General features: G+C 55.2%; 1 protein-coding gene across 1 annotated transcript; it reads left to right on the plus strand.

The window, feature by feature from the left end:
- The first annotated feature begins 1,075 nt into the window (after positions 1 to 1,075).
- On the plus strand, positions 1,076 to 15,632 carry LOC311511505 (inositol-tetrakisphosphate 1-kinase-like). The gene is made up of 10 exons (XM_084612166.1): positions 1,076 to 1,172; positions 6,090 to 6,114; positions 9,159 to 9,281; positions 10,079 to 10,190; positions 10,820 to 10,918; positions 11,710 to 11,750; positions 12,961 to 13,126; positions 13,683 to 13,750; positions 14,127 to 14,289; positions 14,566 to 15,632. The coding sequence occupies exons 1-10, from the start codon at positions 1,078 to 1,080 to the stop codon at positions 14,838 to 14,840; spliced, it is 1,167 nt and encodes a 388-aa protein (XP_084468292.1). The 5' UTR covers positions 1,076 to 1,077; the 3' UTR covers positions 14,841 to 15,632.
- The last annotated feature ends 1,931 nt before the right edge of the window (positions 15,633 to 17,563 follow it).

The following is a 17,563-nucleotide window of genomic DNA, read 5'->3' on the forward strand; positions in this document are numbered from 1 at the left end:
TGTCAAATTCAGGCATCACAAAACGGGGGGAACCTGGGAGAGCAGGGAAAGTAAAGAGATTGATTAGAATTGTCCAACCTTTGTTTCCATCAGTAGATCCCAACACCCCTCCCATTTTTAGAGGTGGGGAAACCAAGGCACAGAGCAAGAACAGGCCTTGGCCAAGGACACGCAGCTGGCCAGTAACAGAACCAGGACTAGAACGCAGGTGTCCTAAACCTCAGGCAGGACTTTATCCCTCGAGACCCCGGCAAGCCAGAGAGAGGGGCTGTGAACCAGTCCGATTCAGACTGGAGTGGCAGGCAGCCATGGGAGGGGAGAGATTTTCACACATTCAGCCCCTGGGGAGGTGAGCTGGGCTCTGAGATCTTCCCCTGAACCAATTTAAGCAGCTTTTGATCTTCCTGCATCTAAATGCAGAAGAGACTGGGACTTCCACGCATATCCTCTTGCTCAAATTTCCACCTGTGTGTGGAGGGGAATAAACCACTAGATTTCTTCCCTGGCTGCTGGTGCAATATGATCTGAGCACCGGCCCGGGTGACGCACAGAAAGAGGGAGACCCCTATTTGATGCACGTACCAGAGATCAGGTGTTCGATGGCCCAAGGCTGAGGGATGCTTTCTGGGGCGGGGGCTCAGCAGAAATCTCAGCGTCAGCATTTGCAAGGCACTAGTTTGACGGGGTGTAACCAACCCAATGGCATCACAGGCCAGAGGTCTGGAGCGAAGTATGCATTTTGCGGCGTTTATCACGGCTCACAATCAGCCCCAGACCAGGCTCAGGTAACAGGCTCCTGGCCACGAGTTATTAAGCAACACGGATTGATATTTACGGCGCATCAGCTGATCAGAGGAAGATAGAATTTGCCACCTTGTGTGCGCCCTGCCCAGTTCCTGCTCGCAAAGGACTTTGCCACTCGGGGAGGGGCTGGTGCTTTCGGATCGAAGAGGGCACAGGCCCAGAGTCAGAGGAGACAATATTTGCACATTTCACACAGAGGGAGATTTCCACACTGAGAGGTGTGGGGCCTGGTTTATTTATTTATTTTTTAAATAAAGAGACGGATGCAAAAAGATGCCGAGCTGGAGGAAAGGGAAACGCATCGGCTACTGCCTGAACGACAAGAAGAAAAAGAAACTGAATTTCCAGGGGTTTGAGGATCTCTGCAGGTAAGGGACAGAGTCTCTGGCACTCAGCGCCTTGGGAGATCCTTGGGAGCAGGGCAAAAAGAGGGGGCAGGTAGCCCAGGGCATGCACAAGGGACTGGGGAAAATGGCTGCACCAGCTACCGGTCTGACTGGCTTTCTGCTTCTAAACCTCTTGCTCTGCATCTCAAGCCTTCATCTAGCTGTGGGGTTAACTGACCCCCAACCATCGCTGCGGGGTCTGAGCTCCACACCCCCTTTTCATGTATTTATCCCTGGGAGGCAGGACTGTTATCCCTACTGTACGGTTGGGGAAACTGGGACTGGGAATGGCTTAGGCCCAGATCCTCAAAGGTACTGAGACTCCTAACTTCCAGTCGCACCCATGCATCTCAATGCATTTGAGGATCTGGGCCAAGCAGGGGACTTGAAACCAGGTTTCCCATATCCAAGGTTAGTACCCCAGCTGCTGCCTACCCTAGCCATGCTAGTTACAGGGTCTGTAACCGCGCCGTAGTTTTTAGCCTCACCCCCAGGTTGCATTATGTCCGAAACGAGCCCCCAAGCAACACCCAAACGGCACCACCAAAATGCAGACACCTCTGGAGGGGAGCATCGCTCATGGCTGAGTGTAACTATCCCAGGACCTTTATAGGGGAATGGCTCCCACATCCTCCTGCTTTCATTGAACCCTAAGAACTAAGCATTAATTACTGTTTTAGCTGGGGGTAGAAGATTGGACGCGTTGGCCGAGGGCCCTCGATTAAATCTCTAGTCAATAACTACGCCCCACAGGGATCTGTAATAGTGATACAGAACAGACGGAAGCTCAGTTGCTAAAATCATATAAAATACTTGATGCTTACGTAGTGCCTTTCATCTGAGGGTCTCTGAGCTGGGTCGCTATCGTTATCCCCATTTTACAGATGGGGAAACCGAGGCACAGAGAGGCAAGGGCCCCTAGGGGACACAGCAAGTCAGTAGCAGAGCTGGAGATAAGACCCAAGAATCTTAATTCTAGCCACTAGACCACAGTCCTCCTAAACTGGTGAGGGATCCCAGGAGTCCTGGCTGCCAGCCTCTCTCTTCCTAACCACTAGACTCCCCTCCCTGAGCTGGGAAAGAACCCAGAAGTCCGGACTGCCAGCCCCCTTTCCTCTAACCCATAGATCACACTCCCGACCGGCAGCTGGCAGCTGGGGAAAGAACCCAGAAGTCCTGGCCATTAGATAATGCATACCCCATAAAACTGCTCCCTGCTTTAACCCAGCCCACCCTCCATAGATCTCACTTCCAACCCAGAGCTGGGGAAAGAACCCAGGAGTCCTGGGACGGATTTAAGGGGTGCCATTTAGGCTCCCAGCACAGGGGTGAATTTCACTCTGACTTTTCTTTGTGTTTTCCCCTCCCACCCCCATTCCAGCTGCCAGAATTAAAATAGCCCCAAGTCTGTTTCGCACAACAGATGGTGCGCGCTCTGGGCCCCAGGGCTCTCACCTAACATCCTGGCTGGGGCGATGCTCCTGCTTGGCTCCGTGGGGTTGAGCTGCTTCCTTTTGGTTCAGATCAGCTCCCGGCTTGTGTTTTTGCAACATCAGTTGGTCCTTTGCCTCACTGAGGTGGAAATCTGGAACTGGCCAGCACACGCTGCTCTGAGTTCCAGCCAACCCTGCCACCTCAAGGCATTTTACCAAGGAAGTTAATATCATCAGCCTCATTCGGCAGGTGGGGGAAACTAAGGCACAAGATGGGGCAGGCAGGAAGTGACTTGCCCCCATTCACAGAGGCAGGCCTAGAACCGAGGGCTCCCGCCGCCCAGTCTAGTGCTCCATCCACTAGGCCATGCTGCCTCTGGCATCCTACACTCTAGGAAGCAAAGGGACTTTCTGGCCACCTGTGACAAATGTTTCATGTATCTACAAGGGCCCAAACGGGCCCACTGTGGTCTGGCCTCGGGACCCCTCTACAGCCTCCATTACCCTTCCTTCCCTGGTTAGTCAGATTCCCAGGCGGGGACGGGGGCTGGTTTCCCAGCTACTGTGCTGAATTAACAGAGAGCTCAAAACAACACAACTCTCTCTGTCCGTTCACAGCGAGCTAGCGCCCCCAGACCCAGACTCAGAGCCCTGTCCCTGAATGCTCAGAACCTCACCCCCGCGTAGGCTGCCCTTCTAGTCCCCCAGCAGGTCTGCTGCTGCGTCAATTGCTCCCTCCCACCTTATGCAACACCTTCCCCCCCTCCTGGGCTCATTCCCTTCACCTGGGCAGCAGGCTGCCTGGAGCCATCACCCTCTTAAAGAGCCAGCTTCCCCCAGCAAGTAAGGGGAAACAAGCTGCCCTCGGCTGATGTCGGGGTGGGTCGGGGGATTGGCCCTAGGGTCTGATCCAGAGCTGCTGGGATCCGTTTCCATTGACATCGATCAGGACCACGGTTTGTAAAGCACTTCAGGAGCCTTATTCATTCTGTGACTTGCAGCAAAGTCTAGAGGCACCAAGTGAGATTGTGCCGGGCGCTGCCCAGACCCCAACCGAGATCAGGGCCCCGTCATGCCGGGCACTGCCCAGACCCCAACCGAGATCAGGACCCATCGCGCCAGGCACTGCCCAGACCCCAACCGAGATCAGGACCCATCGCGCCAGGCACTGCCCAGACCTCGACCGAGATCAGGGCCCCGTCATGCCGGGTGCTGCACGGACTCCGACCAAGATCAGGGCCGCTTTGTGCTGGTTGCTGGACAGGCCCCGACTGAGATCAGGGGCCCACTATGCCAGGTGCTGTCCAGACACCAAAGTGAGACATAATCCCTGCCCCTAAGCACTCACTATCTAAATAGGCAAAGGGTGGATTATCAACCCCATTTTACAGATGGGGAACCTGAGGCACGGAGTGATGTGCGTGATCCCATGCTTGCAGCATGAATCACAGGATCATTCACCCTAAGGGCACCTCCCTTGCATGTATTGGTTAAAGCCTCTCAGGGTTGGCACACTAAAGGCCCAGCCCTCCCTCGCTCCTTATCTTATCTCTCCACTTCCCTTATCTCTGGCTTTCCCTCCTCTCCTTTCTCCCTCCCCTGTTCTCCCTCACTCTCTGTCTCAGCAGGTTCGAGGGCATCGACTTGTGATGTTTGTATAGAGAAGGAATGAAAGTCCCTCTTTATTATGTGTAGCGAGACACTGCCTAGATGCCACAGAAGACATCAGGGCACTGCACAGACCCCCACCGAGATCAGGGCCCCGTCGCGCCGGGCGCTGCACAGATCCTGGCCGAGATCAGGGCCCCATCATGCCAGGCCCTGCCCAGACCCCACCGAGATAGGGCCCCGTCGCGCCGGGCACTGCACAGACCCCAACCGAGATCAGGGCCCCATCACCCCATGCGCTGCCCAGACCCCGGCCAAGATCAGGGCCCTGTCACTCCAGGCGCTGTCCAGACCCCCACCGAGATCAGGGCTCCGTCGTGCCGGGCGCTGCACAGACCCCGGCCGAGATCAGGGCTCCGTCGTGCCGGGCGCTGCACAGACCCCGGCCGAGATCAGGGCCCTGTCACGCCAGGTGCTGCCCAGACCCTGACCGAGATCAGGGCCCCCCTGTGCCGGGTGCTCACAGACACATACAACATGCAAACTTGCACTGAAATAACAAAATCAGTGGTAACTCACACCTTTTGTCAATTGCATGCAAGTTTGTATGGCCCCTGATGTCAGCACAAAAGTTTCCTAGTTTGATAGCGCAATGAACTCAAACGATGACGGATAGTTCAGTGGTTTGAGCATTGGCCTGCTAAACCCAGGGATGTGAGTTCAATCCTTGAGGGGGCCATTTAGGGATCTGGGGGCAAAAGTTGGGGATTGGTCCTGCTTTGAGCAGGGGGTTGGACTAGATGATCTCCTGAGGTCCCTTCCAACCCTGATAGTCTATGATTCTATGACAGTTTTATTCCAAAATGACTGTCCTTGCAGATGCCCACCGAAATCTTGCCCCAGAGCGTGTAGGCCTTGTCTTCATGGGAAAGGGTAACCTTAATTCGGCTCCGAAGCTGCTCCAGGAAAAGCAGCACAAACCCGAGGGTGAAAGCTCCGGTTCCTGTTTAAGAGCCACATAGGTTCGGTTTAGCTTCCACCTGTTCTGATTTAAGCTGAAGCGAAAGAAGACGGGTTTAAACAAACATACGTCTCAAGGCAGGGGCTCGCGCCAGTTTAAAGTTACGCCGTTTTGCCAGTGTTCCCAGCCTTTGCAGAGTCGCTTCTGTTAGGAGGAGACAGTGGTGCTACAAAGCAGGTGTGTTCTTTGGCACCGTCCTGTTTATCTACAAGAAATGTACACACAGTCCTGGTCTCCTGAGCACGGTCAAAACAGCAGCAGGCAGCTTCCTTGCACCGAAATTCCCAAGTCTGCCTCTCCAGCAGGTCCTGTGCGCAAGAAACAGCGTCTCTCTGCATCCTCGCAGTGACTTCCATTGGCAGATATCCCGCAACCTGCAGCCCAGGGAAAACACCACTGACCTGCCATGCTTTGGGCAGTAAGCCCCCGGCGCCTGCAGCCTTCTTGAGCCCAGAGAGGGGCTTCATTCCTCCTCCCATTGAGCCTGAAGCAGGGAGCTCAGCCCAGCGAGGCCTGTGATTGGTGTTGGATCAAAGGCATTAGGACCTTTCAGTATGACACCCTTTAGGTAAAAGGGTGCCACATTCTCCTCTAGATCTAAGTAGGCAAGGACAGAATGATTATCCCCGTTTCACAGGTGGGGAAACTGAGGCAGGGAGCGATTAGAAGTGATTGGCTCAAGTCTGCACAGGGAGTCGGTGGCAAAGGTGGGGGGGTTGATCCTGTGACCCCTAGACCCCCAGTCCTGTTGGCTAAGCACTGGGCCCTGCTGCCTCTCTCAGCATAATGCTCAGGTGCAAATCCCTGACTCGGTTTTTCTTTATTTTGTTTGCCCAGGCAACGAGGCTATGAAGTCATTGAGGTGAGTCTGAGCCATGGGTGGCCTGGGAGCAGAGGTGTGCATGGGGGCGGGGGGCAGGGGATGCTGGAGGAGCGGGTCTTATATGGGAAGCTGTCACCCCGAGGTTTGCTACCGGGAACTTTGGCCATGTGCCAGCAGGCCACGCTGGGTCCGGCCTGGTTGGATGGGAGACCTTGGCACACCCTGATGTTATAGGGAGGGGCGTGGGTGACTCGCAGATGAGTCAGTGCCGGGGAGAGGGTGGTGCCGCGGGGCATGGTGGGGCTGACCCAGGATGCTGGCGCTAGGGGGCGCTGCGCTTCAGGGAGCAGAGTCGGGGTCTGCACAGTTGTTGTGCTAGAACAGAGGTCCCCAAATTGTGGAGCCAGCCCCCACGGGGGGGGCAGGGGGGGGACAGGGAGGGAGCGCCAGCCAGCCTCACTCCTGGCCCCATCCCCAGCCTGGCTCTGCTCCCGGCCCTGTGCCAGCCTCCAGCCTTGGCCCCCTTAATCCCTGCCCGCATCCCCCGCTCCTGGGGGGCACAGATGGGGTGAGGGGGGTTGTGACCCTCAAAAGTCTGGAGACCGCTGTGCTAGGGGGTCTGGATATCTATAGGGGAATTACTGCGGTCTTCATGCACCACGCTGGGGCGCTGGGACTCAGAGGGAAGAGAGCCCTCCCTACCGAGCTCTGCTCCCTACAGCACCCCCTAGCAACGCATTGGGGTCAACCCTGCGCTCCCCACCCTGGGTCTTCTTGGCCCTGCTCAGAGCAACGCAGAGCTGGCTAGAGGACAGGTGATAAAAATCAAGCGGGGGCGGGAGAATAGGTCAATGGCCCAGCTGCCTGGATACCAGGCTGATGGGCACCCAAGATGGAGCATGCCAGAACCCATCGCCTCCCTCTGCAGAGGGGCTGAGGATTTAAGTGCCCGTCTTTGTTTGCCTGCGCTGGGATTGGCCCCGTCTGTCAATAAGAACTGGTTTAAACTGACAGCAGCTGGCAAAGTCCACAGAGATAAAGCGAGAGCCGTTTCTGGGTGGCACTGGGTGAGGATGACCAATATGGTACGGAGTCAATAAGGCATTCACTCGGGTGGGCGTGGAAGAGATGGGTGCTTTGTTCGCTGGTGTGTGGTCATTCCCCCCCCTCCCTCGGGTGATGAATCATCACAACTTTCAGATAGCGTGAAGGATCAGAATAATTTACAAACTTACGGGCCTGGGGAGGATTCCCTCCCACCCCCGCCCTGCCACTGAAAGGCTTCCACCTCTGGGGTGGGGCAGGGCAGCTGATTATAAAGAGATCACTCCCGCCCCACTGAGATGCAGCCACTTCTGGGGAGGGACGCACTGCTTGCTGTCTTTGCCCACTACGTTGCAGTATTACTTTGCAGGGGCTCAGCAGGTCCTAGAATGTCTGTGTTCATTGGCGACAACTGGGTTCCTGGCGGTGCTGAGAGTAGTGGGACCAAAGGTGAAAGGCACCGTAGGGTCGAAAGTCAAAGGACGCTGTCAGAAGAGCGGGGCGGGAAGTTTTCTCGCCAAACCCAAACATCTCCTGGGGAAGGGAGCCTCAGGCCTGGAATTTCACTCACAACAAGAGTCAGCAAATAGCCCAGCAAATAGGGGCATGCACCTGGCATTCATAGGCCTGAAGGCACCGCTGTGCCCGCCTAGTCTGACCTGCATCACACATGCACTAATCCCGGTTTGAACTTCGGCAGATCTTTAAAAAGAAAAGCAGCAGCCCATCCCATCTTGATTTACAAATTGCCAGCGAGGGAGAACCCGCCAGGACGCCTGGCCAGTCGTTCCAAAGCTTCGCGATGCTCCCTGTTAAAAACACACGCTTTCGATCCCTTCTGAATTCGTCTAGCTTCACCTTCCAGCCGTCACCAGGGCTCAAATCCCTGCTCGGCCTGAGCTGGAGTTGGGGACAGGAAAGACTGAGAAATCACCCCCCGCCCCCCGAGAAGAGCTAATAGCCTCGAGATCGGAATCCGCTGCTAGGATGGGGAAGACCAAATTATGCACACATAGGGTGACTGGATGTTCCGATTTTATAGGGACAGTCCTGATGTTGGGATCTTTTTCTCACGTAAGCACCTATTACCCCCCACCTCCTGTCCCGATTTTTGACACTTGCTATCTGGTCAGCCTACACACACACGAAAGGGGGTCCGTTTGTGAATTTGCCAGCATGCCAGTTAGCGATTACAGCTGAAATCTACCGAAGCAGGTTTGCTGATATATAATCAGATCCAACAGCTATTGAGTCCAGGGAGTGTTAGCTTACTCGTTCAACGCTTTTCTTTTCAGATCAACTTTTAACTTGAACAGCATTTCTCAAGTCAGGACACTTGCTTATTCATAACCAACTACCAAATTATTAATCCTTTAGTACAGGGTAACCAGATGTCCCGTTTTTAAAGGGACAGTCCCGTTTTTGGAGACTTTTTCTTACATAGGCGCCTATTACCACCCACCCCCTGTCCTGTTTTTTCACAGTTGCGATCTGGTCACCCTACTTTAGTACCTAACACATTTGTCACCCTTCCAAGGGTGCGCTTGTCTTCCAGACACTTTGAAGCGTGTGGCTACTGCTCTCTGACTAGGCTGGCCCACCAGGGACCGGGTTCGAATAGTAAAAGCCATGGCTAAAGCAATTCTTTTCGAGCTCTCTTAGGCCACTTTTTACAAAGGAGTTAAAATCTAAAATAAGGTCCTTTGGTGTCTCACTGGAGAGGGTGGACTCAGCAAGGAAACCGACAGCTGGTTATAATGGAAGAACAGAAGGGGGAAACACAACCTTTGGAATTAAATCTCACCACTTCTTATCCCAAGTCTCTTTTCCAGAGCAGCGATGGACCCTGGGTGTCTCCCAGGCCTGGTAAGTGTGGTGACCCCCTGGCACTCTCTTTCTCTGCGTTTTGTTGGCCAAACATTTCCTAAGGTCTCGGCTTCGTCCTGATGAGGGCTGGGAAATGTTGGGATGGGTTCCCAGCCTTGCTCTGGGTCCCAGCAAAGAAGGGATTTTAATCTCCACTTCTCCTCCCGTCCCAGATTGACTTGGCCAAACCCCTCTGTGAGCAGGGCCCCTTTGACGTCATCATCCACAAACTCTCTGACCTGATCCTCGAGTCCAGCTATGACAGCCAGTCTCACCAGCTCATCCATGACTTCCAGGTAAGGACTTAGTAGATTCCACCAGGATCTTCCGTGGCCCAGGCCAAGGCCATCCCCGCCTTCCCCACAATAATTCCTTCTTGAACGGGAGCAGATCTTTAAAAGAAAAAAAAAATCCCCCCTTGACTCAACAAATGGCCAGCCATGGAGAATCCACCACAACCACTGGTAAGTTCTTCCAATGGCTAATTAACCCTGTTAAAAATGGACGCCTTATTCCCAGTTTGAATTTTTCCAGCTTCAACTTCCAGCCGTTGGATTTTGTTAAATCTTCCTCTGCTAGACCGAAAAGCCCATGATCAAATTTCTGTTCCCCACATAGGTCCTTATAGACTGGGATCTTCTCTTTACTAAGTGAAATAGATTGAGCTCTTTGAGACTATCCTTATAGGGCAGTCCTTATTCCCCTGGCTCGTCTCTGACCCTTCTCCAATTTATCAGCGTCCTTCTTGAATTGTGGACACCAGAACTGGACACAGGATTCCAGCAGCGGTCGCACCCGTGCCAAATATGGAGGGTAAATAACCTCTTGACCGATACTCACGAGTCCCCTGCTTAGGTGCACGTGGTGTCTTTGTCTCCCACTAGTGGTAGCTCTGGTTACAGTGCTCCTTAGTACAGGAAGTGCCTTTTGGATTCCGCTCCCCAGAATGCGTAACGAAGCACTCGGACGCGTCTGAGTCTGGACAGCACCTGCGTTAGCAGCGAGGTGATCAACACAAACCCACTAACTGGCTTTGCGGCTTTAAACCTCCCCCGCCCCCAGGGCTAATTACACATTTGCTTTGGTCCTTCAGACCTATGTGGAAACCTATTCCAGCATCATCCTCCTTGACCCATTTCCAGCTGTACGGCTGCTCCTGGACCGATTTGAATCCTATCGCCTCCTCCAGGACTTTCAGAAGCAAGGTATGCGTTTCTGGGGTCTCCTGGTAATATCCAGGTGGCCAATATCCAGTTGCGCTCTTCCCCCAGAACAGACTGAAGCAGTCCCCTAACTCGAATCACACACCAGAAGGAGGCGCTGTCGGACCAGAGAGGAAGGATGGCCTGGTGATCAGAGCATTAGCTTAGGCCTTGAGAGTTCAGCATTCCCCTGCTCTGAACCATATTCCCTGCAGGGCAAGGTTAGAGAGAAGGTGGCCAGTGTGAATGCGGTGATGACTCACGGCCCGCTAAGGGGAGCTGGGCCCCATAGAGCGCCTTCCAGAGGCATGGCTAAGAGCTTGGCTTTTGGCTCAGGCAGCAGCCGTGTGTGGGAGCCAGGGGTTCAATCCTAACGTGGGGTGGGCGGGGAGAGAGACCCAGTTCTCTGGAACAGCTAAGATGTCAAGGAGGGCGGGAATGCAGGAGCTGAGTTGTGGGGGGAGGGCGTGTGTCTGGGGCTGTGTGTGTTGGGGGCCGGGCTTGGGGGCACAGGCAGGGCTGTGTGTGTGGGAGGGGTGGTGGAGCCTCGCAGTGGGGTGGGGAGCGGGAACAGCTCACACCCATGCAAACCACCCACTCCACGCTTATTTCTGCCCCACCCTGCTCTGCAGACAGCTGCATCTTCTCCCCACCCTACGTGGAGCTGAACAGCGGGACCGGGCGTGAGGCGGTGGCACGGATCCGGGAGCAGGGCCTCACCTTCCCCTTAAGTGAGTGAGCCCAGCACCTCCTTAATCCATGGGGCCTTTATACCTGGGGGGGAGGGGGAGGAGAACCAGCCTCATGGCACTAGGTGCTGCTGATGAACCAGAGCACCTGAAACCAATCAAAATACGTCCCCTCCTGCTACCTGTCCTGCCACCCAGGGAGCTGCTCTGCACCCCGCCATGCTGGGCTTGCAATCCCACCAGTGCAATGAGTTTCCAGGCCTCGGTGCTCCCTGGCTCGCCCTGCCACGCTGAGCCGTGGGCAAAGCATGGGCTGCAGTGCGGTGGGGATAACAGCCTGCTGCTGCTGCTGCTGGCTTGTGGAGTTGCTCCTTTGGCTCAAGCAGTAGCGGCTTGTGCTCGGGGGGACCCGGGTTCAAATCCTGCTGGTCGCCTGGATGGGGCTGGTTCTTACATTCCCACCTAAGGGAACGCTGGCCAAATAAACTGCCAACTCAGGGCCTCACTGACTATGGGGCAAAGGGAGCCAGAGCAGAGAAGGGGCAGGGCGGGTGGGCAGGGCAGACCTGTGCTCTGGCTATTCTGTGTCCATGCACCGCCCCCTGGGGGAGGAGGTGGGAGCTGCTGCAGCCCCCCAGCCACTGACTGGGGGACGTGCTGGGGGGCTCGGCTTCTGTCACACCCCAACGGCTGGGAGGGGAGGGATTTGGAGTAGAAAGTTCCAGGCCCAGGAGCCCCATTGGCTCTTGTTGGATGAGTCAGAGCCCAGGGTGGAACAAGGGGCGGGGCTAAGTCATCTCACTCCCCACTGTCTCCTCCTCTTCCTCCTTCAGTTTGCAAAACCCGGGTGGCTCACGGACCCAGCTCCCACGAGGTCAGTAGCATCGTGTCCCAGAACCTGCTCGTAAAGGGTTGGCTACAGCTCCTTCTCCAGCAGCTAGGCCACGGGGAGGATAACAGCCTACTACTGTGGCTTGCTAATGGAATTACTCTTTTAGCTCAAGCCGCGGAGGCCTGGGTGGCTGCGTGAGAGGTCGTGGGTTTAAATCCCTCAGCTGACCCATTTTGAGGGGTGGGTATAAAAGCACTAGGAGACTTTGGGGTGGGTGGGTAAGAAAGGAGGGGCAAGTGCCCTCTTAACACACCAAGAGCAATGCCAAAGATCAGGGTGGGGTCAGCAGTGGGGCTGCTGGGAAGTTTTCCATTTAAATAGTTTTTGCTGGAAAAATCAGATTTTTAACTACACAGAAAGTGGCTGCTTCCCACTGGAAAAATCCAACTTTTCCTCAGAAAAAAAAAAAAAAGAACAAAGAACCCCCCCCTGCCCCCAGATTTGGCCCAACACCCAAAAATTTCTATTTGGAAATGTTGCCGGGGTACTTTATGGGAGTTGTCGTTTGGGACCTTTATTTCTTCATGCTCTAGGCACCGAATTCAATCTCCCAGGATGCACCAAGTTATTCTCTTCCTCAGCCCCCACAGTGCATCATGGGAGCTGTAGTTCAGCTGTTTTATGTCTCCTTTCTGTCCCACGGGCTAGCTGCTCAGGGGGACTGCATCTCCCATGATGCACCACTGTGGCTCAGGAGGGGAAAGCTTGGTTCATCATGGGAGACGTAGTCCAGCTAGGAAGCCCCACCAATTGAGGTATGAGGCACCAGGACTGTGTTTCTGAGCCCCTCTGTCCCTGCCACCCATTCTCTGACCCTCCTAGTCCTCGTTATGCAGCCACTGGGGTGTGTCTGGATGAGACCACACCTCCCAGCATGCTGTGGGGCTGGGCAGTGGCTCAGTATAGGGCGTTGCATGGAACTCCCCGCCTGCAACAAGTCGGTCCAACAGACAGCATTGCAGGCTGGGAGCTGTGCCCCATTCACAGGCCACACCTCTGGTTCCAGCTGCAATTGGCTGCTGGCAAGTTGCCATGGCAACCAGGGCTAGAGGGAGGCTAGAAGGGGTGGGGCTAAGGAAGCCCCTCCCCTTTCCCCATCCCTCGAGAGAGGCCCCCTATAGACACGTCCCCGCCCTATGGAGGCCCCTCCATCCGTTACCCTGCTCTTCTCCGCTCTCCCCGCCCCCGATAGATGGCGCTGATCTTCAACGAGGAGGGGCTGGGGGAGGTGAGCGCCCCCTGCTTGCTCCAGAGCTTCGTCAACCACGACGCTGTCCTCTTCAAGGTCTTCGTGGTGGGCTCTTCCCACTTCGTGGTGCGCCGGCCGTCCCTGAAGAACTTCCCGCGAGGGGAATCAGGTGTGTATGTGGGTGTGTGTGTGTGTGTGGGAGGGGCGGAGGGGGCACCTGGGCCATCTCCTCCTTTGGGGGCTGGAATTGGGACTCTGTGGTCCCTCCAGCCCTCGGTCTCCCTGCTGAGGCAGCCCAGGGCGGGTGGGGAGAGCAGTTAGCGCCAATCCTGGAAGGGGCGGTTCGGTGCCACGGGCTCCCATCCCTGGAGAAACAGGGTTGAGGCCCAGCAAGCTCATTGCACGGATGACCATCCGGTTTGCTCTGTACTGAGCTGGAATCAAGCCGGGCAACCTGGGGTGCAAAAGCATTCACGCGCCCTCAGAGTAAGGGCCAGATCCCCAGCCGGGGTCAACCATCCGTTGCCCCACTGGGGTCAATGGGGCCAGATCCCCAGCCGGGGACAACGGGCATCGCTCGTCAGTTGCGTCAGCGACAGAGTGCACGGCTCTGAACCGGTGACAACTGAACCCGGAGTCTCTCTGGACCCCGGGGCTGGGGAATTTCCCGGGAGCACCCCAAGCCCAGGCGAGCCGGGCTCGCGACCTCGCTCTGTTCCTTACAGCCAGGAGAAGCATCTTCTTCAACAGCCACAGTGTCTCCAAGCCGGACTCCTGCTCCCGCCTGACTGAGGTGAGTACGGGCATGGGGCCAGAGGCCGAGAGGAAGAATAAGCGAGCGCCGCAGACAGAGGGAGGCTGGGGAGGGAGCGAATCCACCCCGGGGGGCTAGAGATGCAGAGGGAGAGAGCCTTGCAGCGGCTCTGAGCTGAGGGGGCGCTGTGCCTCAGGGAGTGGGGTGAGGGGCTCACTAGGGGGCCACTGTCCCCCATGCCCCAGTGCGGCGCTAGGGGGCTGCTTTACCCTCTGAGTTATCTGTCCTAGCGGAGGGGATTTGTCCATCTCCCAGAGCTAGCCTTACTCCCTCGGCTTCCTTCCCGGAGACACCCCGCCGGGCGTCCCTCCCAGTGACTCCCCCAAGCCCATGGTGCTCTCTGCCCCTTTGCCAGCTGGATGAGGCGACCCTGGAGCCCACCCCGCCCTCTGACAACGTCATCTGCCGAGCCATGCGGGGCCTGCGCTCCACCTTGGGGCTCTCTCTGTTTGGGGTGGATCTGATTGTGGAGAAGCAGACGGGGCGGTGCGCCGTCATAGACGTCAACGCCTTCCCAGGTGAGAGCATGAGGGAGGAAAAGGGGGGCTCAGCAGGGGGCGCTTTCCCTACAGTCAGTGCTGGCTCTTATGCCCCAGTGTTGCACTAGGGGGCGCTGTGCTGCAGGGAGCAGAAATGGGCAGGGCGTGGCCGCTGTTGCTGCAGAGATCTCTTACTCAGCACCAAGGTGCAGCCACCTCTGGGGTGGTTCAGGGCAGCTGTTTAACATGCAGTGTTTGTAAGGGGCTCTGGGACGCCCTGGTACAGCCCGGATGACTCTTTGGTGGCCTCCGCAGGTTATGAAGGCGTCCCGGAGTTCTTCTCAGCCCTCCTGAATCACATCGAGACACTGTTGGAGAGCCACGAGCAGGCGGCCCGGGCCAGGGTGCTTGTGGCTGAGTATTCCCTGCACCAGCAGGCGTCACATGTGGACAAGGCCCAGGAGAGCACCCACGACACCAACCTGAGGGCCCCTTGGCTGGCCAATTCCCTCGAGACCCCCAAGTCGGCACCAGCTGAGAGCAGCTTCTTCACCTTCGCCGTTCTGCCTGCCGTGCTCTCCCGGCACTGACGGCAGTGCTGTGTCGGCTGGCCTCTCCGAGGGAGCAGGGAAGCGCTGGGCATCCAAAGAGAACAGGAGCGACGTCGTGCCTATCCCAGCGGGGAAAATTCCCAAACAGCCGGCATCCGGAGCCAGCAGGATCTCAACAGGAGCCACCTCTCTGGGGTCACAGAACTGCACCTCCCTGCTTGGACCAGACCAGACCACCGGTCCATACAGTCCAGTACTACACCTCCCTTCCTGTATGGACCAGCTCAGACCACTGGTCCCTATAAGTACAGCACTGAACCTCTCTGCTTGGGCCAGATCAGATCAGCGGTCCATATAGTCCAGTATTGCACCTCCCTTCCTGCATGGACCGGATCAGACCATTGGTCCATATAGTCCAGTACTGCACCTCCCTGCTTGGATCAGCCCAGTGTTCCATATAGTGCAGTCCCTTACCTCCCTGTCTGGATCAGACCAGAGCCCTAGGCCCAATCCAGCTCAGGTCACCGGTCCGTATAGTGCAGTACTGCACCTCCCTGCTTGGACCCAACCAGACCAGACACTGCGGGTCCGTATAGCCCAGCCTCTTCGCCTCCAGCACTCAGTAAACCATACCCCCATAATGCACACCCTCGCAGATAAGGACTGACTGTCCTCTTGGACTGTTCCAAATCCAGCAGCAAGGGGGCTGCATGTTCCAAAAACTCAAAGGGGTGGCCGAGCCACTCATGCCCCCTGGCGGGGTGATGGCAAAAATGCAGACAACATGGGAGCCGTGGAGAATAAATCATACTCACGTCCCAACCAAAGGACTTGGGGTGCTAGGTTGTGCTGCATGCTGGGGCCTGTGGGGGGGGGGGGGAGGGTGATGTCGGGGTGGGGTGGAAGAATGAGTCCCCTCTTATTCGATTCTCCTTCCTTGAAAGGAGTCTCAGCACTGAATTAAGGCAGGGGACTGGCTGCTTCTGTTTTCAAAACCCCCATGGGTTTCCTGGCCCGTCCCTTGGGCCATGGGATGCTCTCAGCCTCCTGGAGGGGAATCTGCACCCCGCAGAGCGGGATCTGAAAGGGCAAATGCCACATGTGGAAAGTTTTATTGCAGACTATGAAGGGGGAGAGGAAGGGGACAGAGGGCAGGAGGAAGGCTGTCCAGTGAAGTAGCAAGACCCAGCTGACAGGGTTTTAAAAACAATAAAACTAAGATTTATTTTAAAAAAACAATAGAGCTTCCATACCATAACGCCACCAGCCAGAGGTCCTTCCCAGATACCTTTCGACCTGCAGCTCTGACTCCCAGCCAGAAGCCAGGGAGTTTTATAGAGGGATTCCCTACCCAGAATCCTTTGCAGGGAAGGAAGACCCCTCCCTACTCTCTCTGGGCGATTGACAGCCCATCTGGCCAATCAACTCTTTTTCCCTCATTCCTCACTCTCCAGGGCTTCCCCTCCAACGCCAAGTGCCTTGTCCTGAATTAGCTTGATCCACTTTGGAAGTGGGTTAGACTAATCCGGAACAAGGTGTTCTTATTCCAGATGAAGAGTGTGGATGGAATTAATCGGGAATAGTCAATCCGCTTTCAACTCACACCATCTCTGCACGGGGAATAACTTTCAAGTGTAGACCAGCAACTGAGCGCCGCCATATACCAGAGAAGATCGGTCGAGGTCTGTCTGTCGTGTATCCAGACATAAAGGTCCCTGGGTGCGATTCCCATGACACAGCCATTCTGTGCCCAGGGGAGAACCTGACCTTGTCTTGAAACGAGTGGTGGGCAAAAAAATTCCAACCAAAACCTTATTTCTGGCAGCTTCGGTAACCCCAAAACATTTCGCGACGCTGTGTCAACTTTGCCAAATGGTTTTGGTTGGGAAAAAACCTGAAAAAGAAATGTAAGGAAGCTGGAAAATTTTGAAAAGCGTCATTTCGGCACAAAACCGCTTAGGTTTCAGTCAGAACAAATTTTTTTCCTTCCAGCCTTGTTTTGAAAATAAAAGGGAAGGAAATCCAAAGCATTCAAACCCGTTCAAAATCAAAACGTTTCCTTCAGCCCGAAATGACATTTTTCAGCTTTTGAATTTGCCCAAAGTTTTGAAAAAAATTGGTTTTTGGGTTTTGTTTTTACTCAAAATGATTTTTTCTTTTTAACCATTGTTTTGGAATTGTCGGCAAACTGAGAAATCGGTTATTCACGCCGATCTCTTTGGGACGGGCAGGTAGGGGGACCCGATGGCAACTGTGAGACAACGGGACAGAGGGTGGGGCGTAATAGGCGCCTATATATGAAAAAGTCCCCAAAAACGGAACTGTCCCTATAAAAACGGGACATCTGGTCACCCTAGATGGGCTACATCAGTGGTGAATCCCACAGACCCCTTTGAAATTTCTTGTCTCCGCCCCCACTGAAATATACATGTGCTTGTAAGTTTCCAGGCTCCTCACTCCCCCTGTAAATCTTGATGGCTACATTTTGATAGGCTAACGAATGGGAATAAAAGCCGAGATTATTATTTTGAGGGGGTAGTAAATGTCTGTCCTTGTCTGACGAGGCTCAGGAGTGGAAAGGGGCTGCTATGAACACAGCCAGGGCGGAGGAGTACGGAGGAAAGGGCCGTGCGGGTGAGGTGAGGAGAACTCATGCAAATTCTATGCAAATTTCACCTCTAATTGCTCTCATTTGCATGCATTAATTATGTAAATTAGCCACCATTTTTAGGCTCCACGTCCTTCCTGGTGTGCTGTTGGTT

The sequence above is a fragment of the Lepidochelys olivacea genome (assembly GCF_965140295.1).
Source record: "Lepidochelys olivacea isolate rLepOli2 genome assembly, chromosome: 23".
Lineage (NCBI taxonomy): Eukaryota > Metazoa > Chordata > Testudines > Cheloniidae > Lepidochelys > Lepidochelys olivacea.

What these genes read in the sequence shown, in the direction of transcription:
- LOC311511505 (XM_084612166.1), top strand. Translation starts at nt 1,078, where the DNA reads ATGCCGAGCTGGAGGAAAGGGAAACGCATCGGCTACTGCCTGAACGAC. An exon ending in GGGCCTCACCTTCCCCTTAA is followed by an intron (nt 10,919 to 11,709) that starts GTGAGTGAGCCC and finishes TTCCTCCTTCAG; the next exon opens with TTTGCAAAACCCGGGTGGCT. An exon ending in ACGGACCCAGCTCCCACGAG is followed by an intron (nt 11,751 to 12,960) that starts GTCAGTAGCATC and finishes CGCCCCCGATAG; the next exon opens with ATGGCGCTGATCTTCAACGA.